Source organism: Petromyzon marinus, unplaced genomic scaffold (genome assembly GCF_048934315.1).
Source record: "Petromyzon marinus isolate PM22_M1 ecotype Great Lakes invasive population unplaced genomic scaffold, UKy_Petmar_22M1.pri1.0 PM_Scaffold_48, whole genome shotgun sequence".
NCBI classification, from domain to species: domain Eukaryota; kingdom Metazoa; phylum Chordata; class Hyperoartia; order Petromyzontiformes; family Petromyzontidae; genus Petromyzon; species Petromyzon marinus.
This window is the reverse complement of record NW_027423479.1, coordinates 181,286-207,500: the sequence shown is the minus strand read 5'-3', so window position 1 is coordinate 207,500 and position 26,215 is coordinate 181,286. Positions and strand designations below refer to the sequence as shown.

Sequence of the window (26,215 nt, the reverse complement as noted above, 5' to 3'; positions counted from 1 at the left end):
TCACCATCACCACCACCATCACCACCATCATCACCACCACCATCACCACCACCATCACCACCACCACCATCACCACCACCACCATCATCACCACCACCACCATCATCACCACCACCACCACCATCACCATCACCACCACCACCACCATCATCACCATCACCACCATTACCACCATCACCACCACCACCATCACCATCACCACCACCATCACCACCACCATCACCACCACCATCACCACCACCATCACCACCACCACCATCACCACCACCACCATCACCACCACCATCACCACCACCACCATCATCACCACCACCATCATCATCATCACCATCACCACCACCACCATCATCATCACCATCATCACCATCACCACCACCATCACCACCATCATCACCATCACCACCATCACCACCACCATCACCACCACCATCACCACCACCACCATCACCACCACCACCATCACCACCACCACCACCATCACCACCACCACCACCATCACCACCACCACCATCACCACCACCATCACCACCACCATCACCACCAGCACCATCACCACCATCACCACCACCACCACCATCACCACCACCACCACCACCATCATCATCATCACCACCACCATCATCACCACCACCATCATCATCATCACCATCACCACCACCACCATCATCACCATCATCACCATCACCACCACCATCACCATCATCACCATCACCACCATCACCACCACCACCATCACCACCATCACCACCATCACCACCACCATCACCACCACCACCATCACCACCACCACCACCATCACCACCACCACCACCATCACCACCACCACCATCACCACGAGCGTGTGTGTGCGTGTGTGTGTACGCATAGATGTGTGTACATACGTGTATGTACGGTCCTGGGCCTCCCCTAAGTCGACTCAGCCTCAAATGAGTACCTGGTGCGGTGTGTAAACATCGCCACTGGGGAGACAAAGGCGGTCGGGCGTGGTGCTGGCCACCCACCCCCTCGTGAACCGTTCCGGCCTTCATAGGTGCTCGCTAACAGCACTTGCCCCTACAGTCTGGTAAGGCTATATGGGGGATTTGTGTCACTGTGTGTGTGTCACTGTGTGTCTGTGCATGTCACTGTGTGTGACTGTGTCACTGTGTGTCACTGTGTCACTGTGTGTGTGTCACTGTGTGTCATTGTGTTTGTGTGTCACTGTGTGTGTCTGTGCGTGTGTCACTGTGCGTGTCACTGTGTGTCACTGTGTGTGTCACTGTGTGTGTCCCTGTGTGTGTCCCTGTGTGTGTCACTGTGTGTGTCTGTGTGTGTGTGTCACTGTGTGTCACTGTGTGTCTGTACGTGTCACTGTGTGTGTGTCACTGTGTGTGTCCCTGTGTGTGTCCCTGTGTGTCTGTACGTGTCATTGTGTGTGTGTCACTGTGTGTGTGTCACTGTGTGTGTCCCTGTGTGTGTCCTTGTGTGTGTCCCTATGTGTGTCCCTGTGTGTGTCCCTGTGTGTCACTGTGTGTGTGTCACTGTGTGTGTCACTGTGTGTGTCACTGTGTGTCACTGTGTGTCTGTGCGTGTCACTGTGTGTCACTGTGTGTCACTGTGTCATTGTGTGTGTGTCACTGTGTGTGTCACTGTGTCACTGTGTGTGTGTCACTGTGTCACTGTGTGTGTGTCACTGTGTGTGTGTCACTGTGTGTCACTGGGGAGACAAAGGCGGTCGGGCGTGTAGCTGGCCACCCACCCCCCCCGTGTGCCGTTCCGGCCTTCATAGGTGCTCGCTAACAGCACTTGCCCCTACAGTCTGTTAAGGCTATATGGTGGATCTTTGTGTGTCTGTGTGTGTGTGTGTATGTCTGTGTGTGTGTGTGCGTGTGTGTGTGTACGTGTGTGTGCGTGTGTGTGTGTACGTGTGTGTCTGTGTGTGTGTGTACGTGTGTGTGCGTGTGTGTGTGTACGTGTGTGTGCGTGTGTGTGTACGTGTGTGTCTGTGTGTGTGTGTACGTGTGCGTGCGTGTGTGTGCGTGTGTGTGTGTGTACGTGTGTGTACGTGTGTGTGCGTGTACGTGTGCGTGTGTGTGTGTACGTGTGTGTCTGTGTGTGTGTGTACGTGTGTGTGCGTGTGTGTGTGTACGTGTGTGTGCGTGTGTGTATGTGTGTGTGCGTGTGTGTGTGTACGTGTGTGTGTCTGTGTGTCTGTGTGTGTGTACGTGTGTGTACGTGTGTGTGCGTGTACGTGTGCGTGTGTGTGTGTACGTGTGTGTGTCTGTGTGTGTGTCTGTGTGTGTGTGCGTCTCACAAGTTCATGTCGTGGATGCCCAGTTTGCCGTGGAAATGTTTCCCCACGTCGCAGCCAAACCACACGGCCTGGAGACACGGGGGGAGGGGAGACACGGGGGGAGAGACACGGGGGGAGAGACACGGGGGAGAGACACGGGGGGAGAGACACGGGGGGAGAGACACGGGGGGAGAGACACGGGGGGAGAGACACGGGGGGAGAGACACGGGGAGAGAGACACGGGGGGAGAGACACGGGGGAGAGACACGGGGGGAGAGACACGGGGGGAGAGACACGGGGGGAGAGACACGGGGGGAGAGACACGGGGAGAGAGACACGGGGAGAGACACGGGGGGGGAGACACGGGGGGAGAGACACGGGGGGAGAGACACGGGGGGAGAGACACGGGGGGAGAGACACGGGGGGAGAGACACGGGGGGAGAGACACGGGGAGAGAGACACGGGGAGAGAGACATGGGGGGAGAGACACGGGGGGAGAGACACGGGGGGAGAGACACGGGGGGAGAGACACGGGGGGAGAGACACGGGGGGAGAGACACGGGGGGAGAGACACGGGGAGAGAGACACGGGGAGAGAGACCACGGGGGGAGAGACACGGGGGGAGAGACACGGGGGGAGAGACACGGGGAGAGAGACACGGGGGGAGAGACACGGGGAGAGAGACACGGGGGGAGAGACACGGGGGGAGAGACACGGGGGGAGAGACACGGGGGGAGAGACACGGGGGGAGAGACACGGGGGGAGAGACACGGGGGGAGAGACACGGGGGGAGAGACACGGGAGAGAGACACGGGGAGGGAGACACGGGGAGAGAGACACGGGGAGAGAGACACGGGGGGGGAGGGGAGACACGGGGGGAGGGGAGACACGGGGGGAGGGGAGACACGGGGGGGAGAGACGGGGGGAGAGACACGGGGGGGAGGGGAGACACGGGGGGGAGAGACACGGGGGGGGGAGACACTGGGAGAGAGACACGGGGGAGAGAGACACGGGGGGAGAGACACGGGGGGAGAGACACGGGGGGAGAGACACGGGGGGAGAGACACGGGGGGAGAGACACGGGGGGAGAGACACGGGAGAGAGACACGGGGAGGGAGACACGGGGAGAGAGACACGGGGAGAGAGACACGGGGGGGGAGGGGAGACACGGGGGGAGGGGAGACACGGGGGAGGGGAGACACGGGGGGGAGAGACGGGGGGGAGAGACACGGGGGGGGAGGGGAGACACGGGGGGAGAGACACGGGGGGGGGAGACACTGGGAGAGAGACACGGGGAGAGAGACACGGGGGGAGAGACACGGGGGGAGAGACACGGGGAGAGAGACACGGGGAGAGAGAGACACGGGGAGAGAGACACGTGGGGAGACACGGGATGAGAGCGTATTTATAGACGCAGCTATGTGAATCAGGAGTTGGCTACCACCACCACTTCCCCCCACCACTTCCCCCACCACCACCTCTCCCCCCCACCACCACCTCTCCCCCCACCACCACCTCTCCCCCCCACCAACACCTCTCCCCCCCACCAACACCTCTCCCCCACCACCACCACCTCTCCCCCCCACCAACACCTCTCCCCCCACCAACACCTCTCCCCCCCACCAACACCTCTCCCCCCCACCAACACCTCTCCCCCCCACCACCACCTCTCCCCCCCACCAACACCTCTCCCCCCCACCAACACCTCTCCCCCCCACCAACACCTCTCCCCCCCACCAACACCTCTCCCCCCACCAACACCTCTCCCCCCCACCAACACCTCTCCCCCCACCAACACCTCTCCCCCCCACCACCACCTCTCCCCCCCACCAACACCTCTCCCCCACCACCAACACCTCTCCCCCCCACCAACACCTCTCCCCCCCACCAACACCTCTCCCCCCCACCAACACCTCTCCCCCCCACCAACACCTCTCCCCCACCACCAACACCTCTCCCCAACACCTCTCCCCACCACCAACACCTCTCCCCCCCACCAACACCTCTCCCCCCCACCAACACCTCTCCCCCCCACCAACACCTCTCCCCCCCACCACCACCTCTCCCCCCCACCAACACCTCTCCCCCCCACCACCACCTCTCCCCCCCCACCAACACCTCTCCCCCACCACCACCACCTCTCCACCCCACCACCACCTCTCCCCCCCACCACCAACACCTCTCACCCCCACCAACACCTCTCCCCCCCACCAACACCTCTCCCCCACCACCACCACCTCTCCCCCCTCACCACCACCTCTCCCCCCACCACCACCACCTCTCCCCCCCACCAACACCTCTCCCCCCCCCCCACCACCACTCCCCCCCCACCACCACTCCCCCCCCACCACTCCCCCACCTCTCCGCTCCGGATGGAGGCGGCTGCGAGGCTCTTGAGCAGCTGTGCAGGCTGATTGACGTAGAGCGTGGGGTGACCGCCCACAACGTTACCCAGGAACTCCACCGTGTAGAGGCGTCCGTACTCGTTGTGCGGGCGCGGGTCGTTCACCAGGCACACCTACGGCGAACGGAGACCACCGGCGTCGGTGCTGTGATGTGGTGGTGGTGCTGTGGTGGTGGTGTGGTGGTGGTGGTGCTGTGGTTGTGGTGCTGTGGTGGTGGTGGTGCTGTGGTGATGGTGTGGTGATGGTGGTGTGGTGATGGTGGTGCTGTGGTGATGGTGCTGTGGTGGGGTGTGGTTGATGGTGGTGCTGTTGCTGGTGGTGGTGCTGTGCTGGTGGTGGTGCTGTGGTGGTGCTGTGGTGGTGCTGTGGTGGTGGTGTGGTGTGGTGGTGGTGCTGTGGTGGTGCTGTGGTGGTGGTGTGGTGATGGTGGTGCTGTGCTGGTGGTGGTGCTGTGCTGGTGGTGGTGCTGTGGTGGTGCTGTGGTGGTGCTGTGGTGGTGGTGTGGTGTGGTGGTGGTGCTGTGGTGGTGGTGCTGTGGTGGTGGTGTGGTGGTGGTGGTGTTGCTGTGTGGTGGTGGTGCTGTGGTGGTGGTGCTGTGGTGGTGGTGTGGTGGTGGTGGTGTTGCTGTGGTGGTGGTGGTGGTGCTGTGGTGGTGGTAGTGGTGGTGGTGCTGTGGTGGTGCTGTGGTTGTGGTGCTGTGGTGGTGATGGTGCTGTGGTGGTGGTGCTGTGGTGGTGGTGCTGTGGTGGTGGTGCTGTGGTGATGGTGGTGCTGTGGTGGTGGTGGTGCTGTGGTGGTGGTGGTGGTACTGTGGTGGTGGTGGTACTGTGGTGGTGGTGGTACTGTGGTGGTGGTACTGTGGTGGTGGTGCTGTGGTGGTGGTGGTACTGTGGTGGTGGTACTGTGGTGGTGGTGGTACTGTGGTGGTGGTACTGTGATGGTGGTGCTGTGGTGGTGCTGTGGTGGTGGTGGTGCTGTGGTGGTGGTGTGGTGTGGTTGTGGTGCTGTGGTGGTGCTGTGGTGTGTGGTGCTGTGGTGGTGATGGTGCTGGTGCTGTGGTGGTGGTAGTGGTGCTGGTGCTGTGGTGGTGGTGCTGGTACTGTGGTGGTGCTGTGGTGCTGGTGCTGTGGTGCTGGTGGTGCTGTGGTGGTGGTGCTGTGGTGCTGGTGCTGTGGTGCTGGTGGTGCTGTGGTGCTGGTGGTGCTGATGGTGGTGGTGGTGTGGTGGTGGTGGTGCTGATGGTGCTGCTGTGGTGGTGGTGCTGTGATGGTGGTGTGGTGGTGCTGTGGTGGTGGTACTGTGGTGGTGGTGGTCCTGGTACTGTGGTGGTAGTGGTGGTGGTAGTGGTGGTGGTGGACGTGGTGGTGCTGGTACTGTGGTGGTGGTGCTGGTACTGTGGTGGTGGTGCTGGTACTGTGGTGGTGGTGCTGGTACTGTGGTGGTGGTGGTGGTGGTGATGGTGGTGTGGTGGTGGTGGTAGTGGTGGTGCTGTGGTGGTTGCACTGTGGTGGTGTTGCTGGTGGTTTACCTTGGTGGCAACGTCGTAGAGGGGCTTCACGTGCTGCTGGTAGAATTGTAGCGGCGTGAGTGGCCCCAGGCTGTGGAAGGCCTTCTCTTTGTCCTTGTAGTCCCACGTGAATGATGATGGCGGGCAGCCCAGGCAGATGCTCACCACTCGGTACACCTACAAAGACGCACACACACACACATAGACACACACACACACATAGACACACACACACACAGACACACACAGAAACATAGACACACACACATAGACTCACACACACACATAGACACACACACACATAGACACACATACACACACACAGACACACACACACATAGACACACACAAAGACGCACACACACACATAGACACACACACACATAGACACACACACACATAGACACACATACACACACACAGACACACACACACATAGACACACACAAAGACGCACACACACACACATAGACACACACACACATAGACACACACAGACACATAGACACACGTACACACACACAGACACACACACACATAGACACACACAAAGACGCACACACACACACATAGACACACACAGACACACACAGAAACATAGACACACACAGACACACACACACATAGACACACACACACACATAGACACACACAGACACATAGACACACATACACACACACAGACACACACACACAAAGACGCACACACACACATAGACACACACACACATAGACACACACACACACAGACACACACAGAAACATAGACACACACACATAGACACACACAGACACATACAGACACAGACACACGCAGACACACACAGAGACATAGACACACACACAGACACAGACACAGACACACAGACATAGACACACACACTTAGACACACACATAGACACACACAGAAACACACACAGACACATACACATAGACACACATAGACACACATAGACACACACACACATACACTCATAGACACTCACACACACACATAGACTCACACACACACATAGACACACACACATAGACTCACACACACATAGACTCACACACACAGACACACACACACAGATTCACACACACAGACACATAGACACACACACAGACACATAGACACACACACAGACACATAGACACACACACAGACACACACACACATACACACATATAGACACACATAGACACACACACAGACAGACACACATAGACACACACACAGACACACATAGACACACACACAGACACACATAGACACACACACACATAGACACACACACACATACACACACAGACAGACACACACAGACAGACACACACAGACACATAGACACACAGACACATAGACTCACACACACTCACACACACAGACTCACACACACAGACATAGACACATACACACACAGACATAGACACACACACAGACATAGACACACATGCAGATACACACACAGACATAGACACACACACAGACATAGACACACACACACACACACATAGACACACACACATAGGCACACACAGACATAGACACACACAGACACACACACACATACATACACACACACACACAGACACATAGACCTCACACACACACAGACAGACACACAGACACATAGACACACAGACACATAGACTCACACACACACACATAGACTCACACACACAGACATAGACACACATACATAGACACACACACACACACAGACACATCAACACACTCAACCCTATACCCACCCCTATACCCACCCACCCCTACACCCCAACCACTACCCAACACCCACCCACCCACCCCAGTACCCACCTCCTCCACCATAATATCGATCTCCTGATCAATCTCCTCCATTCCCGAGCCCTTGTCCACCATCTTCCTCAGCCGCAGGCAATACTCCCGCATCTGTGCATGCGGCACACACAAATACAAAGGTCCCACCCCGTGTAGCCTCAACAGACCGTCGGGGCAAGTGCCGTTAGGAGTGAGTAGCAGCAGCAGCGACAGACAGACACACAGACACACACAGACACACACAGACACCCACAGACACACACAGACACACAGACACACACGCAGGCACACACGCAGGCACACACACAGATGCACACACACACAGATACACACACACAGGCACACACAGGCACACACAGATACACACACACACACAGATACACACACGCAGATACAACAACAACCGCCATTCGCCACTAAGTGGCGGTGACGTCACCACGACGCTTGTGCCAGGCTATGTCCACCTTGAGGCCACGTGAAGTGTCGAACGCCCGCTGGCAGGAGGTCACGGGGCAGACCCAGCAGGTGCCACGGGTCGACTGACTGAGACGACTGGCTGATGCACCACCTGTGCCCCCTACTGTGCCAACCTGCTGTGCTTTAGCCACCCGGCGCTCCGCTCGTTGTTCTGAGCGTCGCTCCTCCGCCCTCCGTTGTTGTTGGAGGGCGACTGCCTCCAACTGCCCAGTAGCATCCTTCACGAGCCTCCTCCACAGAGGCCGATCTTGACACCGCTGGTACCCCTCATCGGCAAGTCCACTCAGCTCCACGTCCTCCTGTACCACATCACTCCATCTCCTCTCTAGCCCGTGCCGCGCCCGCTTAGCCCCCTCAATCCGGCCAAACAAAAGCTGCTTCGGCATGCGGTGGCTGGGCATGCAGGCTACATGACCCAGCCATCGCAGCCTTGCCTGCCGGAGGAGCTCACCGATGGGACCCTGCCCAGATCTTTCAAGGATGTGTGAGCTCCTCACACAATCCAGTCTGGTTAAACCCAGGATGGATCGTAGGCAGGCCAGCCTAAATGTTTCTAACCGGCGAAGATGTTCCATTAGGGGGGTCCACGTTTCGCAAGCGTAGAGAAGGGAGGGAATGACCCTGGCCGAGAAGACCTGAAGCTTAGTGCGGAGCGACAGACCAGGTAGCTTCCACACAGCGTTACGCAACCGATGAAAAGATATTGCCGCTCGACTGATTCGGAGTGAGACCTCTGCTGTTAAACTGGAGCCAGTCATAAGCACACTGCCCAGGTATGGGAAATTCTCCACAACTGCCCCATTACCGATTGGGAGTTGTGGGGGTGGAGTGTCCGATGGTACAAAATACCCAGGCAGGTGCTTAGTTTTGGTGGGGCTGATGGTAAGGCCCCACCTCTTAGTGGCACGCTCCAGTCTCAGCAGCAGCGTCTCCAACTCCTCCTCTGAATGAGCAGCTATTACCAAATCATCGGCATACATAACGTGGTTGAGCAATAGGGAGCCATCCCTTGACCGCCACCGGGCATCGATCAGCCTCCCATTATATCTGTACCAAATGGAGATTCCCCCGGTACAGCTATTGAAGGCTTCACGAACTACGTGAGTCAGAGCCATTCCCTGTACACCTTGGGGTGCGACAGGGATGTCCTCTGGCTCCCACATTATTTATTTGACACACACACAGACAGACACACACACAGACACACACACACCCACACAGACAAAGGTCTCCAGTATAGCCTCAACAGACTGCTGGGCCAAGTGCTGCGAGCATCAGCATCAGCAGCAGCGCCTGTGAAGGCCACCGGCACTGCGGCTACACACAGAGGGGGGCGGCCACCAGCACCACCACGCCCGGCCGCCTTTGTCTCTCCCACAGCGGCGACGCTGGCTACTCGATGGGCCATTTGAGGCCGAGTCGACCTAGGGGAGGCCCAGGACCGGTTCAGTTGGTGCCGGGAACTCCAGCAGTGGACGGAGCCTGGACACCGCCCACCTTGTGGTTGAGGATTTCGTTCATTCTCCGCGATGCCTCCGACGTGTGGCATTCTGGGTAATTCTTCTTGGGCATCACTCCGTACTTCTCTGTGTGTGTGTGTGTGGGGGGGTGGTGGGTGGGTGGTGGGTGGGTGAGGGAGGGGGTGGTGGGTGGGTGGGTGAGGGAGGGGGTGAGGGAGGGGGGGGTGAGGGAGGGGGTGAGGGAGGGGGTGAGGGAGGAGGTGAGGGAGGGAGGGGGTGAGGGAGGGGGTGAGGGAGGGGGTGAGGGAGGGAGTGAGGGAGGGGGTGAGGGAGGGAGGGGGTGAGGGAGGAGGTGAGGGAGGGGGTGAGGGAGGAGGTGAGGGAGGGAGGGGGTGAGGGAGGGAGGGGGTGAGGGAGGGGGTGAGGGAGGGAGGGGGTGAGGGAGGGAGGGGGTGTGTGTACGTTAATGACGATTCACGCTCGCTCACCCACCCTCATACTCACCCGCCCACCCACCCACCCACCCACTCACCCACCCACCTGCCCACCCACTCACCCACCCACCTGCCCACCCACCCACCCACCCACTCACCCACCCACCCACCCACTCACCCACCCACTCACTCACCCACCCAGCCACTCACCCACCCAATCAATTCACCCGTTCACTCACCTGTTCACTCACCCACCCACTCACCCACGGCGTGTACCACCCACCGATGAGATTGACCAGCATGTGCCACCCACACTGTGTGTGTGTACCACCCACAACGTGTACCACCCACAGTGTGTGTGTACCACCCACAACGTGTACCACCCACAACGTGTACCACCCACAGTGTGTACCACCCACAACGTGTACCACCCACAACGTGTACCACCCACAGTGTGTACCACCCACACTGTGTACCACCCACAACGTGTACCACCCACACTGTGTACCACCCACAACGTGTACCACCCACAACGTGTACCACCCACAGTGTGTACCACCCACAGTGTGTACCACCTACAACGTGTACCACCCACAACGTGTACCACCCACAGTGTGTACCACCCACAACGTGTACCAACCACAGTGTGTGTGTGTACCACCCACAGTACCACCCACAACGTGTACCACCCACAGTGTGTACCACCCACAACGTGTACCACCCACAGTGTGTACCACCCACAGTGTGTACCACCCACAACGTGTACCACCCACAACGTGTACCACCCACAGTGTGTACCACCCACAACGTGTACCACCCACAGTGTGTACCACCCACAATGTGTACCACCCACAACGTGTACCACCCACAACGTGTACCACCCACAGTGTGTGTGTGTACCACCCACAACGTGTACCACCCACAGTGTGTGTGTGTACCACCCACAACGTGTACCACCCACAACGTGTACCACCCACAACGTGTACCACCCACAACATGTACCACCCAGTGTGTACCACCCACACTGTGTGTGTGTACCACCCACAACGTGTACCACCCACAACGTGTACCACCCACAACGTGTACCACCCACAACGTGTACCACCCACAGTGTGTACCACCCACAACGTGTACCACCCACAGTGTGTACCACCCACAGTGTGTGTGTGTACCACCCACAGTACCACCCACACTGTGTACCACCCACAGTGTGTACCACCCACAACATGTACCACCCACAACGTGTACCACCCACCGATGAGGTTGACCAGCGTGTACCACCCACAGTGTGTGTGTGTACCACCCACAACGTGTACCACCCACAACGTGTACCACCCAGTGTGTACCACCCACAGTACCACCCACAGTGTGTACCACCCACAACGTGTACCACCCACAGTGTGTGTGTGTACCACCCACACTGTGTGTGTGTACCACCCACAGTGTGTACCACCCACAAAGTGTACCACCCACAACGTGTACCACCCACCGATGTACCACCCACCGATGTACCACCCACAGCGTGTACCACCCACAGTGTACCACCCACCGATGAGGTTGACCAGCATGTACCACCCACAACGTGTACCACCCACAACATGTACCACCCACAGTGTGTACCACCCACAACGTGTACCACCCACACTGTGTACCACCCACAGTGTGTACCACCCACAGTGTGTACCACCCACAACGTGTACCACCCACAACGTGTACCACCCACAACGTGTACCACCCACAACGTGTACCACCCACACTGTGTACCACCCACAGTGTGTACCACCCACACTGTGTGTGTGTACCACCCACAGTGTGTACCACCCACAACGTGTACCACCCACAACATGTACCACCCAGTGTGTACCACCCACACTGTGTGTGTGTACCACCCACAACATGTACCACCCACAACGTGTACCACCCACCGATGAGGTTGACCAGCGTGTACCACCCACAGTGTGTGTGTGTACCACCCACAACGTGTACCACCCACAACGTGTACCACCCAGTGTGTACCACCCACAGTACCACCCACAGTGTGTACCACCCACAACGTGTACCACCCACAGTGTGTGTGTGTACCACCCACAACATGTACCACCCACAACGTGTACCACCCACAACGTGTACCACCCACAGTGTGTACCACCCACAACGTGTACCACCCACAGTGTGTACCACCCACAACGTGTACCACCCACAACGTGTACCACCCACAACATGTACCACCCACAACATGTACCACCCAGTGTGTACCACCCACACTGTGTGTGTGTACCACCCACAACGTGTACCACCCACAACGTGTACCACCCACAGTGTGTACCACCCACAACGTGTACCACCCACAGTGTGTACCACCCACAATGTGTACCACCCACAGTGTGTACCACCCACCGATGTACCACCCACAGTGTGTACCACCCACAGCGTGTTCCACCCACCGATGAGGTTGACCAGCATGTGCCACTGCCCGCCGTCATTGCAGGGGTTTGAGAGGAGGAACTGCAGCAGGCGCCCGTCAGCAGCCTCCCCACGCTGTGCCGTCTCCACCAGCGCCCGCAGCAAATAGTGGCAACGCTCCACCTGCAGCAGCAGTAGTGACAGTAGGATCAGTGACAGTAGGATCAGTAGGATCAGTGACAGTAGGATCAGTAGGATCAGTGACAGTAGGATCAGTAGGATCAGTGACAGGATCAGTAGGATCAGTGACAGCGCTCCACCTGCAGCAGCAGTAGGGTCAGTAGGATCAGTAGGATCAGTGACAGTAGGATCAGTAGGATCAGTGACAGTAGGATCAGTGACAGTAGGATCAGTGACAGTAGGATCAGTAGGATCAGTGGCAGTAGGATCAGTAGGATCAGTGGCAGTGCTCCACCTGCAGCAGTAGTGACAGTAGGATCAGTAACAGTAGGAGCAGTAGGATCAGTAGGATCAGTGACAGTAGTATCAGTAGGATCAGTGGCAGCGCTCCACCTGCAGCAGCAGTAGGGTCAGTAGGAGCAGTAGGATCAGTGACAGTAGGATCAGTAGGATCAGTAGGATCAGTGGCAGTAGTATCAGTAGGATCAGTGACAGGAGGATCAGTGGCAACGCTCCACCTGCAGCAACAGTAGGGTCAGTAGGATCAGTAGGATCAGTGACAGTAGGATCAGTAGGATCAGTAGGATCAGTGGCAGTAGTATCAGTAGGATCAGTGACAGGAGGATCAGTGGCAGCGCTCCACCTGCAGCAGCAGTAGGGTCAGTAGGATCAGTGACAGTAGTATCAGCAACAGTAGGATCAGTGACAGTAGTATCAGTAGGATCAGTGGCAGGAGGGTCAGTAGGATCAGTGACAGGAGGATCAGTAGGATCAGTGACAGTAGGATCAGTAGGATCAGTAGGATCAGTGGCAGCGCTCCACCTGCAGCAGCAGTAGGATCAGTAGGATCAGTAGGATCAGTGGCAGGAGGGTCAGTAGGATCATTGACAGTAGGATCAGTAGGATCAGTGACAGTAGGATCAGTAGGATCAGTAGGATCAGTGACAGTAGGATCAGTAGGATCAGTGACAGTAGGATCAGTAGGATCAGTGACAGTAGGATCACTAGGATCAGTGACAGTAGGATCAGTAGGATCAGTGGCAGCGCTCCACCTGCAGCAACAGCAGTAGGGTCAGTAGGATCAGTAGGATCAGTGACAGTAGGATCAGTGACAGCGCTCCACCTGCAGCAGCAGTGACAGTAGGATCAGTAGGATCAGTAGGAGCAGTAGGAGCAGTAGGAGCAGTAGGATCAGTGACAAGAGGATCAGTAGGATCAGTGGCAGTAGGATCAGTGACAAGAGGATCAGTAGGATCAGTGGCAGTAGGATCAGTGACAGTAGGATCAGTAGGACCAGTGACAGTAGGATCAGTAGGATCAGTAGGATCAGTGACAGTAGGATCAGTAGGAGCAGTAGGATCAGTAGGAGCAGTAGGATCAGTAGGATCAGTGACAGGAGGATCAGTAGGATCAGTGACAGGAGGATCAGTAGGATCAGTGACAGTAGGATCAGTGACAGTAGCATCAGTAGGATCAATGACAGGAGGATCAGTAGGATCAGTGACAGGAGGATCAGTGACAGCGCTCCACCTGCAGCAACAGCAGTAGTGTCAGTAGGAGCAGTAGGATCAGTAGGATCAATGACAGTAGTATCAGTGACAGTAGTATCAGTAGGATCAGTGGCAGGAGGATCAGTAGGATCACTAGGATCAGTGACAGTAGGATCAGTGACAGTAGGATCAGTAACAGTAGGATCAGCAACAGTAGGATCAGTAACAGTAGGATCAGCAACAGTAGTATCAGTAGGAGATTAACATCAGTAGGATTAGCAGCCTACCTGCCATCTCGCTAGCTCACAGCACTTGCCCCTACAGCCCTGCTAGAGGCTACCTGGGGGAGCTTTGTCTGTGTGTGGTGTGTGTAGTACATAGACACTGCTGCTGCTACTCGCTACTAACAGCACTTGCCCCTACAGCCCTGCTGGAGGCTACCTGGGGTAGCTTTGTCTGTATGTGGTGTGTGTAGTACATAGACACTGCTGCTGCTACTCGCTAGCTAACAGCACTTGCCCCTACAGCCCTGCTAGAGGCTACCTGGGGGAGCTTTGTCTGTGTGTGGTGTGTGTAGTACATAGACACTGCTGCTGCTACTCGCTACTAACAGCACTTGCCCCTACAGCCCTGCTAGAGGCTACCTGAGGGAGCTTTATCTGTGTGTGGTGTGTGTAGTACATAGACACTGCTACTCGCTAGCTAGCAGCACTTGCCCCTACAGCCCTGCTAGAGGCTACCTGGGGGAGCTTTGTCTGTGTGTGTCTGTGCCGGGTGGCTAAAGCACAGCAGGTTGGCACAGTAGGGGGCACAGGTGGTGCATCAGCCAGTCATCTCAGTCAGTCGACCCGTGGCACCTGGGTCTGCCCCGTGACCTCCTGCCAGCGGGCGTTCGACACTTCACGTGGCCTCAGGGTGCACATAGCCTGGCACAAGCGTCGTGGTGACGTCACCGCCACTTAGTGGCGAATGGCGGTTGTTGTGTCTGTGTGTGTGTGTCTGTGTTAGTATCTGCGTGTGTCTGTGTGTGTGTCTGTCTGTGTGTGTCTGTGTGTGTGTCTGTGTGTGTGTCTGTGTGTGTGTCTGTGTGCCTGTGTGTCTGTGTGCCTGTGCCTGTGTGTGTGTCTGTGTGCCTGTGTGTGTGTGTGTATCTGTGTGTGTGTGTCTGTGTGTGTCTGGGGGGAGCGATAGTGTAGCGGTTAGCGGGCTGCGCTATGAACCTGGTGACCCGGGTTCGATTCCCGCTCACGGCCAACACCAGTGACGATTATCTGAACCGGTCCCGGGCCTCCCCTAGGTCGACTCAGCCTCAAAATGAGTACCTGGTGCGGTGTGTAAATATCGCCACTGGGGAGACAAAGGCGGTCGGGCGTGGTGCTGGCCACCCACCCCCTCGTGTACCGTTCCGGCCTTCATAGGTGCTCGCTAACAGCACTTGCCCCTACAGTCTGTTACAGGCTATATGGGGGATCTTTGTTTTGTTATCTTTGTTGTCTGTGTGTGTGTCTGTGTGTGTGTGTCTGTGTGTGTGTCTGTGTGTCTGTGTGTGTGTCTGTGTGTGTCTGTGTGTGGAGTGACCTTGTCCCAGAAGAAGAGATACGTCTGACTGAACTCAAAATCCTCGATGTTGAACTTCTTGATGAAGGGAAGCCGCATCACGTTGAGGCACGCAAAGATCCAGCACCTCCCTGTGGAGGTGGGGGGCATGGTGGGGGGCACGGTGGGGGGCACAGTGGGGGGCACGGTGGGGGGAGACAGGCAGGGAGAGATGTTGAAGGCACAGGGGGAGACACGCAGGGAGAGACGTGGGAGGGGTAGCCACACACACACACCTACACACGCACCTAGCCACACACACACACCTACACACACACACACCTACACACGCACTCAGCCACACACACACACACCTACACACGCACTCAGCCACACACACACACACCTACACACGCACTCAGCCACACACACACACACCTACACACGCACTCAGCCACACACACACACACCTACACACACACTCAGCCACACACACACACACCTACACACGCACTCAGCCACACACACACACACCTACACACGCATTCAGCCACACACACACATACACACGCACTTAGCGACACACACACCTACACACACACCTAGCCACACACACACACACCTACACACGCACACACACCTACACACGCACTCAGCCACACACACACTTACACACGCACTTAGCGACACACACACCTACACACACACACACACCTACACACGCACACACACCTACACACGCACTCAGCCACACACACACACACCTACACACACACACACTTACACACGCACTCAGCCACACACACACACACCTACACACGCATTCAGCCACACACACACATACACACGCACTTAGCGACACACACACCTACACACACACCTAGCCACACACACACACACCTACACACGCACACACACCTACACACGCACTCAGCCACACACACACTTACACACGCACTTAGCGACACACACACCTACACACACACACACACCTACACACGCACACACACCTACACACGCACTCAGCCACACACACACACACCTACACACACACACACTTACACACGCACTCAGCCACACACACACACACACCTACACACGCACTCAGCCACACACACACACACCTACACACACACACCTACACACACACACCTACACACGCACTCAGCCACACACACACACCTACACACGCACCTAGCCACACACACCTACACACGCATTCAGCCACACACACACCTACACACACACACCTACACACACACCTACACACGCACTCAGCCACACACCTACACACACCTACACACACACCTACACACGCACACACCTACACACACACACCTACACACGCACCTAGCCACACACACCTACACACGCATTCAGCCACACACACACACACCTACACACACACACCTACACACACACACCTACACACACACCTACACACGCACTCAGCCACACACCTACACACACACCTACACACACACCTACACACACACACCTACACACACACACACACCTACACACACACACCTACACACACACACCTACACACACACACCTACACACACACACACACACCTACACACACACACACCTACACACCCACACACCTACACACACACAACCTACACACACCTACACACACACCTACACACACACACCTACACACACACACACGGCCGGCGGTGATGATCATTCCCCGTGCCGGGAGGGGGGTGCCCCCCGGGCGCTTACCGGAGAGTTCTTCCGGTTACTCGTGGGCTTGCCCTCGGCGGTGAAGATCATTCCTCGTGCCGGGAGGGGGGGGGGGCAGGCGGGGGGGGGGGGGGGTGCCCCCCGGCACTTACCGGAGTTCTTCTGGTTACTTGCGGGCTTGCCCTCGGCGGGGATGCAGTGGGCGTAGACGTGGCAGGCAGAGCGCAGCACCGACGCGTCCGCACACACCTGGCCGGGGGACAGCAGGGGAGGCGGTGGGTGGGTGCAGTGAGACACACACAGAGAGACACACACAGAGAGAGACACACAGAGAGACACACACAGAGAGAGACACACAGAGAGAGAGACACAGAGACACACAGAGAGACACAGAGACACACAGAGAGAGAGACACAGAGAGAGAGACACACAGAGAGAGACACACAGAGAGAGACACACAGAGAGACACACACACAGAGACACAGAGAGAGACAGAGACACACACAGAGAGAGACACACAGAGACACACAGAGAGAGACAGACACACACAGAGACACACACAGAGACACACACAGAGACACACAGAGACACACACAGAGACAGAGACTCACAGAGAAAGAGACACACAGAGACACACACAGAGACACACAGAGACACACACAGAGACACACACAGAGAGAGACACACAGAGACACACAGAGACACACACAGAGAGAGACACACAGAGAGACACAGAGAGAGACACACAGAGACACACACAGAGAGACAGAGACTCACACACACAGAGAGAGACACACAGAGACACACACAGAGACACACACAGAGACAGAGACTCACAGAGAAAGAGACACACAGAGACACACACAGAGACACACAGAGACACCCACAGAGACAGAGACTCACAGAGACAGAGACCCACAGAGACACACAGACTCACAGAGAAAGAGACACACAGAGACACCCACAGAGACAGAGACTCACAGAGAAAGAGACACACAGAGACACACACAGAGACACACAGAGACACCCACAGAGACAGAGACTCACAGAGAAAGAGACACACAGAGACACCCACAGAGACAGAGACTCACAGAGAAAGAGACACACAGAGACACACACAGAGACAGAGACCCACAGAGACACACACAGAGACAGAGACTCACAGAGAAAGAGACACACAGAGACACCCACAGAGACAGAGACTCACGGAGAAAGAGACACACAGAGACACACAGAGACACCCACAGAGACACACACAGAGACAGAGACTCACAGAGAAAGAGACACACAGAGACACACACAGAGACAGAGACTCACAGAGAAAGAGACACACAGAGACACACACAGAGACACACAGAGACACACACAGAGACACACACAGAGACACACACAGAGACTCACAGAGAAAGAGACACACAGAGACACACACAGAGACACACACAGAGACACACACAGAGACTCACAGAGAAAGAGACCCACAGAGACACACAGAGACTCACAGAGAAAGAGACACACAGAGACACACACAGAGACACACAGAGACACCCACAGAGACAGAGACTCACAGAGAAAGAGACACAAGAGACACACACAGAGACACACAGAGACACCCACAGAGACACACACAGAGACAGAGACTCACAGAGAAAGAGACACACAGAGACACACACAGAGACAGAGACTCACAGAGACCCACAGAGACACACACAGACACACACAGAGACACCCACAGAGACCCACAGAGACACACAGAGACACCCACAGAGACACACAGAGTCACCCACAGAGACACCCACAGAGACAGAGACACACAGAGACACACAGAGACACACACAGAGACAGAGACTCACAGAGACCCACAGAGACACCCACAGAGACAGAGACCCACAGAGACACACAGAGACTCACAGAGACACACAGAGACTCACAGAGACACACAGAGACAAAGAGACACACAGAGACAGAGACTCACAGAGACACACAGAGACACACACAGAGACAGAGACTCACAGAGACACACAGAGACACCCACAGAGACAGAGACACACAGAGACACACAGAGACAGAGACACACAGAGACACACAGAGACACACAGAGTCACCCACAGAGACAGACTCACAGAGACCCACAGAGACACACACAGAGACACACAGAGACACATACAGAGACACATACAGAGTCACCCACAGAGACAGAGACTCACAGAGTCCCACAGAGACCCACAGAGACACATACAGAGACATACAGAGACACACAGAGACAGAGACTCACAGAGACACACAGAGACACACACAGACACACACAGAGACACACAGAGACACACAGAGACAGAGACTCACAGAGACACACAGAGACCCACAGAGACACACAGAGACACACAGAGACACAGAGACTCACAGAGACACACAGAGACTCACAGAGTCCCACAGAGTCCCACAGAGACCCACAGAGACCCACAGAGACACACAGAGACACACAGAGACCCACAGAGACACACAGAGACACACAGAGACACACAGAGACTCACAGAGACCCACAGAGACACCCACACAGACACACAGAGACTCACAGAGTCCCACAGAGACCCACAGAGACACACAGAGACCCACAGAGACACCCACAGAGACCCACCGAGACACCCACAGAGACCCACAGAGACCCACAGAGACACACAGAGACTCACAGAGACACACAGAGACTCACAGAGACACAGAGACCCACAGAGACACACAGAGACACACAGAGAGACACACAGACAGAGTCCCACAGAGACACAAAGAGACCCATAGAGACCCACAGACACCCACAGATACCCACAGAGACCCACAGAGACACACACAGAGACCCACAGAGACACACTGAGACACACAGAGACTCACAGAGACCCACAGAGACACACTGAGACACACAGAGACTCACAGAGACTCACAGAGGCCCACAGAGGCCCACAGAGACACATACAGAGACACACAGAGACCCACAGAGGCTGCTAAAGATAATGACGATGCTGATGATGATGATGCTGCTGATAATGCTGCTGCTGCTGATGCTTCTGATGCTGCTGATGATGATGCTGATGATGATGACGATGCTGCTGCTGATGCCACGGATGATGCTGCTGCTGCTGATGATGACGATGCTGCTGATGACGATAAAGCCGCGGATGATGATGTTTGCTGATGATGATGTTGATGATGATGCTGCTGATGATGATGTTGCTGATGATGCTGCTGATGCTGATGATGTTGATGTTGATTATGATGATGTTGATGATGTTGATGATGATGTTGATGATGATGCCGATGATGATGTTGATGATGATGTTGATGTTGATGATGATGCCGATAATGATGCCGATGATGATGTTGATGATGATGTTGATGATGATGCTGCTGATGATGATGTTGATGATGATGCCGATAATGATGCCGATAATGATGCCGATAATGATGCCGATGATGATGTTGATGATGCTGCTGATGATGATGATGTTGCTGATGATGCTGCTGCTGATGATGATGCTGCTGCTGATGATGATGTTGCTGATGATGTTGATGATGCTGCTGCTGATGATGCTGCTGCTGATGATGCTGCTGATGTTGCTGCTGATGATGCTGCTGATGTTGCTGCTGATGATGCCACGGTCACCTCGAGCGGGTCGTGAGCGCTGACAAAGTTGCGGGCCAGGCGGTAGCGAGGCTCCTCCTGGATTCCCTTCTCGTAACGCTCAACCTGCTCGCGCGTCAATGCTGACACACGCACGCAGAGGGACACACACAGAGAGACACACGCACGCAGAGAGACAACCACACACAGGCAGAGAGACACACGCAGAGAGACACACACAGAGACACACACAGAGAGACACACACGCAGGCAGAGAGACACACACACAGAGAGACACACGCACGCAGAGAGACAACCACACACACACAGAGACACACACACACAGACACACACACACAGAGAGACACACACAGAGACACACACACACAGAGAGACACACACAGAGACACACACACACAGAGACACACACAGAGAGACACACACAGAGAGACACACACAGAGAGACACACACACAGAGACACACGCACGCAGAGACACACACAGAGAGACACACACAGAGACACACACACAGAGACACACACAGAGAGACACACACGCAGGCAGAGAGACACACACACAGAGAGACACACGCACGCAGAGAGACACACACACAGAGACACACACACACAGAGACACACACACACAGACACACACACACAGAGACACACACAGAGACACACACACACACAGAGAGACACACGCAGAGAGACACACACAGAGAGACACACACACAGAGACACACACAGAGAGACACACACACACAGACACACACACACAGAGACACACACAGAGACACACACACACAGAGACACACACACACAGAGAGACACACACACAGAGACACACACACAGAGAGAGACACACACACAGAGAGACACACACATAGAGACACACGCACGCAGAGAGACACACACAGAGAGAGACACACACACAGAGACACACGCACACAGAGAGACACACACACAGAGACACACACACAGAGACACACACACAGAGACACACACACACACACACAGAGACACACACACAGAGACACACACACAGAGAGACACACACACAGAGAGACACACACAGAGAGACACACACAGAGAGACACACACACACACACAGAGAGACACACACAGAGAGACACACACACAGAGAGACACACACACACAGAGACACACACACAGAGAGACACACACAGAGAGACACACACACAGAGACACACACACAGAGAGACACACACACACAGAGACACACACAGAGAGACACACACAGAGAGACACACACAGAGAGACACACACAGAGAGACACACACGCACGCAGAGAGACACACACGCAGGCAGAGAGACACACACGCACGCAGAGACACGCACACGCAGAGAGACACACGCACAGAGACACACACACGCAGAGAGACACACACGCACACAGAGAGACACACGCACGCAGAGAGACACACGCAGAGACACACACACGCAGAGACACACACGCACGCAGAGACACACACACAGAGAGACACACACACAGAGAGACACACACACAGGCAGAGAGACACACACACAGAGAGACACACACACACGCAGAGAGACACACACAGAGACACACACACACAGAGACACACACACACACAGAGAGAGACACACACAGAGACACACACACAGAGAGACACACACACAGAGAGACACACACATAGGCAGAGAGACACACATAGGCAGAGAGACACACACAGAGAGACACACACGCAGAGACACACACACACAGACACACACACATAGAGAGACACACACACACGCACGCAGAGAGACACACACATGCAGAGAGACACACACACAGGCAGAGAGACACACACGCAGGCAGAGAGACACGCACGCAGGCAGAGAGACACACGCAGAGAGACACACACGCACGCAGAGAGACACACACACACGCAGAGAGACACACACACACGCAGAGACACACGCACGCAGGCAGAGAGACACAAGCATGCAGACATAGACACACGCAGAAACAGACACACATGCAGACACACACAAAGACACACACAGAGACACACACAGAGACACGCACAGAGACACGCACAGAGACACAGACACACACACAGAGAGTCACACAGACACACACAGAGACACACACAGACAGACACAGACTGTTATTGTCATGAACGAATATGTTGAGTTGTCACTGATCATATGACGGCTTAATATTGTACTCTGCCTCGGTGATAGTAATGTCAGCGTGGCTTCAAGGTCGGGATTGAACACAAGAACTCCCGTAGACCAGGCGAGGTAGTCAACATCTCCCCCGTAGACCAGGCGAGGCAGTCAACATCTCCCTCGTAGACCAGTCAACATCTCCCTCGTAGACCAGGCAAGGTAGTCAACATCTACCCCGTAGACCAGGCGAGGTAGTCAACATCTCCCTCGTAGACCAGGCGAGGTAGTCAACATCTCCCTCGTAGACCAGGCGAGGCAGTCAACATCTCCCTCGTAGACCAGTCAACATCTCCCTCGTAGACCAGTCAACATCTCCCCGTAGACCAGTCAACATCTCCCTGTAGACCAGGCGAGGCAGTCAACATCTCCCCGTAGACCAGTCAACATCTCCCCGTAGACCAGGCGAGTCAGTCAACATCTCCCCGTAGACCAGTCAACATCTCCCCGTAGACCAGTCAACATCTCCCCGTAGACCAGTCAACATCTCCCCGTAGAACAGTCAACATCTCCCCGTAGACCAGTCAACATCTCCCCCGTAGACCAGGCGAGGTAGTCAACATCTCCCCCGTAGACCAGGCGAGGTAGTCAACATCTCCCCGTAGACCAGTCAACATCTCCCCGTAGACCAGTCAACATCTCCCCGTAGACCAGTCAACATCTCCCCCGTAGACCAGGCGAGGTAGTCAACATCTCCCCCGTAGACCAGTCAACATCTCCCCCGTAGACCAGGCGAGGTAGTCAACATCTCCCTCGTAGACCAGGCAAGGTAGTCAACATCTCCCCGTAGACCAGACGAGGCAGTCAACATCTCCCCTGTAGACCAGGCGAGGTAGTCAACATCTCCCCGTAGACCAGGCGAGGTAGTCAACATCTCCCCTGTAGACCAGGCGAGGTAGTCAACATCTCCCCTGTAGACCGGGCGAGGTAGTCAACATCTCCCCCCTAGACCAGTCAACATCTCCCCCGTATACCAGGCGAGGTAGTCAACATCTCCCCGTAGACCAGTCAACATCTCCCCCCTAGACCAGTCAACATCTCCCCTGTAGACCAGGCGAGGTAGTCAACATCTCCCCCGTATACCAGGCGAGGTAGTCAACATCTCCGTCGTAGACCAGGCGAGGCAGTCAACATCTCCCTCGTAGACCAGGCAAGGTAGTCAACATCTCCCCCGTAGACCAGTCAACATCTCCCCGTAGACCAGGCGAGGTAGTCAACATCTCCCCTGTAGACCAGGCGAGGCAGTCAACATCTCCCTCGTAGACCAGTCAACATCTCCCCTGTAGACCAGGCGAGGCAGTCAACATCTCCCCGTAGACCAGTCAACATCTCCCCCGTATACCAGGCAAGGTAGTCAACATCTCCCCCGTAGACCAGTCAACATCTCCCCGTAGACCAGACGAGGCAGTCAACATCTCCCCTGTAGACCAGGCGAGGTAATCAACATATCCCCCATAGACCAGTCAACATGTCCCCCGTAGACCAGTCAACATCTCCCCTGTAGACCAGGCGAGGTAGTCAACATCTCCCCCGTATACCAGGCGAGGTAGTCAACATCTCCCCGTAGACCAGTCAACATCTCTCCCGTAGACCAGTCAACATCTCCCCTGTAGACCAGGCGAGGTAGTCAACATCTCCCCTGTAGACCAGTCAACATCTCCCCGTAGACCAGGCGAGGTAGTCAACATCTCCCCCGTAGACCAGGCGAGGCGGTCAACATCTCCCCTGTAGACCAGGCGAGGTAGTCAACATCTCCCTCGTAGACCAGGCAAGGTAGTCAACATCTCCCCTGTAGACCAGTCAACATCTCCCCCGTAGACCAGGCGAGGCAGTCAACATCTACCCCGTAGACCAGGCGAGGCAGTCAACATCTCCCTCGTAGACCAGTCAACATCTCCCCCCTAGACCAGTCAACATCTCCCCGTAGACCAGGCGAGGTAGTCAACATCTCCCCTGTAGACCAGGCGAGGCAGTCAACATCTCCCTCGTAGACCAGTCAACATCTCCCCTGTAGACCAGGCGAGGCAGTCAACATCTCCCCCGTAGACCAGTCAACATCTCCCCCGTATACCAGGCAAGGTAGTCAACATCTCCCCCGTAGACCAGTCAACATCTCCCCGTAGACCAGACGAGGCAGTCAACATCTCCCCTGTAGACCAGGCGAGGTAGTCAACATCTACCCTGTATACCAGGCGAGGTAGTCAACATCTATCCTGTATACCAGGCAAGGTAGTCAACATCTCCCCTGTAGACCAGGCGAGGCAGTCAACATCTCCCCTGTAGACCAGGCGAGGTAGTCAACATCTCCCTCGTAGACCAGGCAAGGTAGTCAACATCTCCCCGTAGACCATTCAACATCTCCCCGTAGACCAGACGAGGCAGTCAACATCTCCCCTGTAGACCAGGCGAGGTAATCAACATATCCCCCATAGACCAGTCAACATCTCTCCCGTAGACCAGTCAACATCTCCCCTGTAGACCAGGCGAGGTAGTCAACATCTCCCCCGTATACCAGGCGAGGTAGTCAACATCTCCCCTGTAGACCAGTCAACATCTCTCCCATAGACCAGTCAACATCTCCCCTGTAGACCAGGCGAGGTAGTCAACATCTCCCTCGTAGACCAGGCAAGGTAGTCAACATCTCCCTCGTAGACCAGTCAACATCTCCCTTGTAGACCAGTCAACATCTCCCCCGTAGACCAGGCGAGGCAGTCAACATCTCCCCGTAGACCAGTCAACATCTCCCCCGTAGACCAGTCAACATCTC

The 26,215-nt window shown here is 55.8% G+C and overlaps 1 protein-coding gene across 1 annotated transcript in view; it reads right to left on the bottom strand.

The window, feature by feature from the left end:
* LOC142923400 (bleomycin hydrolase-like) overlaps positions 1 to 26,215 on the bottom strand; it is a 36,378-nt gene that overhangs the window by 2,549 nt on the left and 7,614 nt on the right. The window contains exons 2-10 of the mRNA XM_076064489.1: positions 21,296 to 21,396; positions 17,799 to 17,895; positions 15,994 to 16,103; positions 12,787 to 12,928; positions 9,946 to 10,034; positions 7,990 to 8,082; positions 6,206 to 6,361; positions 4,632 to 4,790; positions 2,294 to 2,361 (exon numbers count right to left, since the gene is read on the bottom strand). Of these exons, the coding sequence (XP_075920604.1) occupies positions 2,294 to 2,361; positions 4,632 to 4,790; positions 6,206 to 6,361; positions 7,990 to 8,082; positions 9,946 to 10,034; positions 12,787 to 12,928; positions 15,994 to 16,103; positions 17,799 to 17,895; positions 21,296 to 21,396 (1,015 nt within the window). The remainder of the gene's footprint in view (positions 1 to 2,293; positions 2,362 to 4,631; positions 4,791 to 6,205; positions 6,362 to 7,989; positions 8,083 to 9,945; positions 10,035 to 12,786; positions 12,929 to 15,993; positions 16,104 to 17,798; positions 17,896 to 21,295; positions 21,397 to 26,215) is intronic.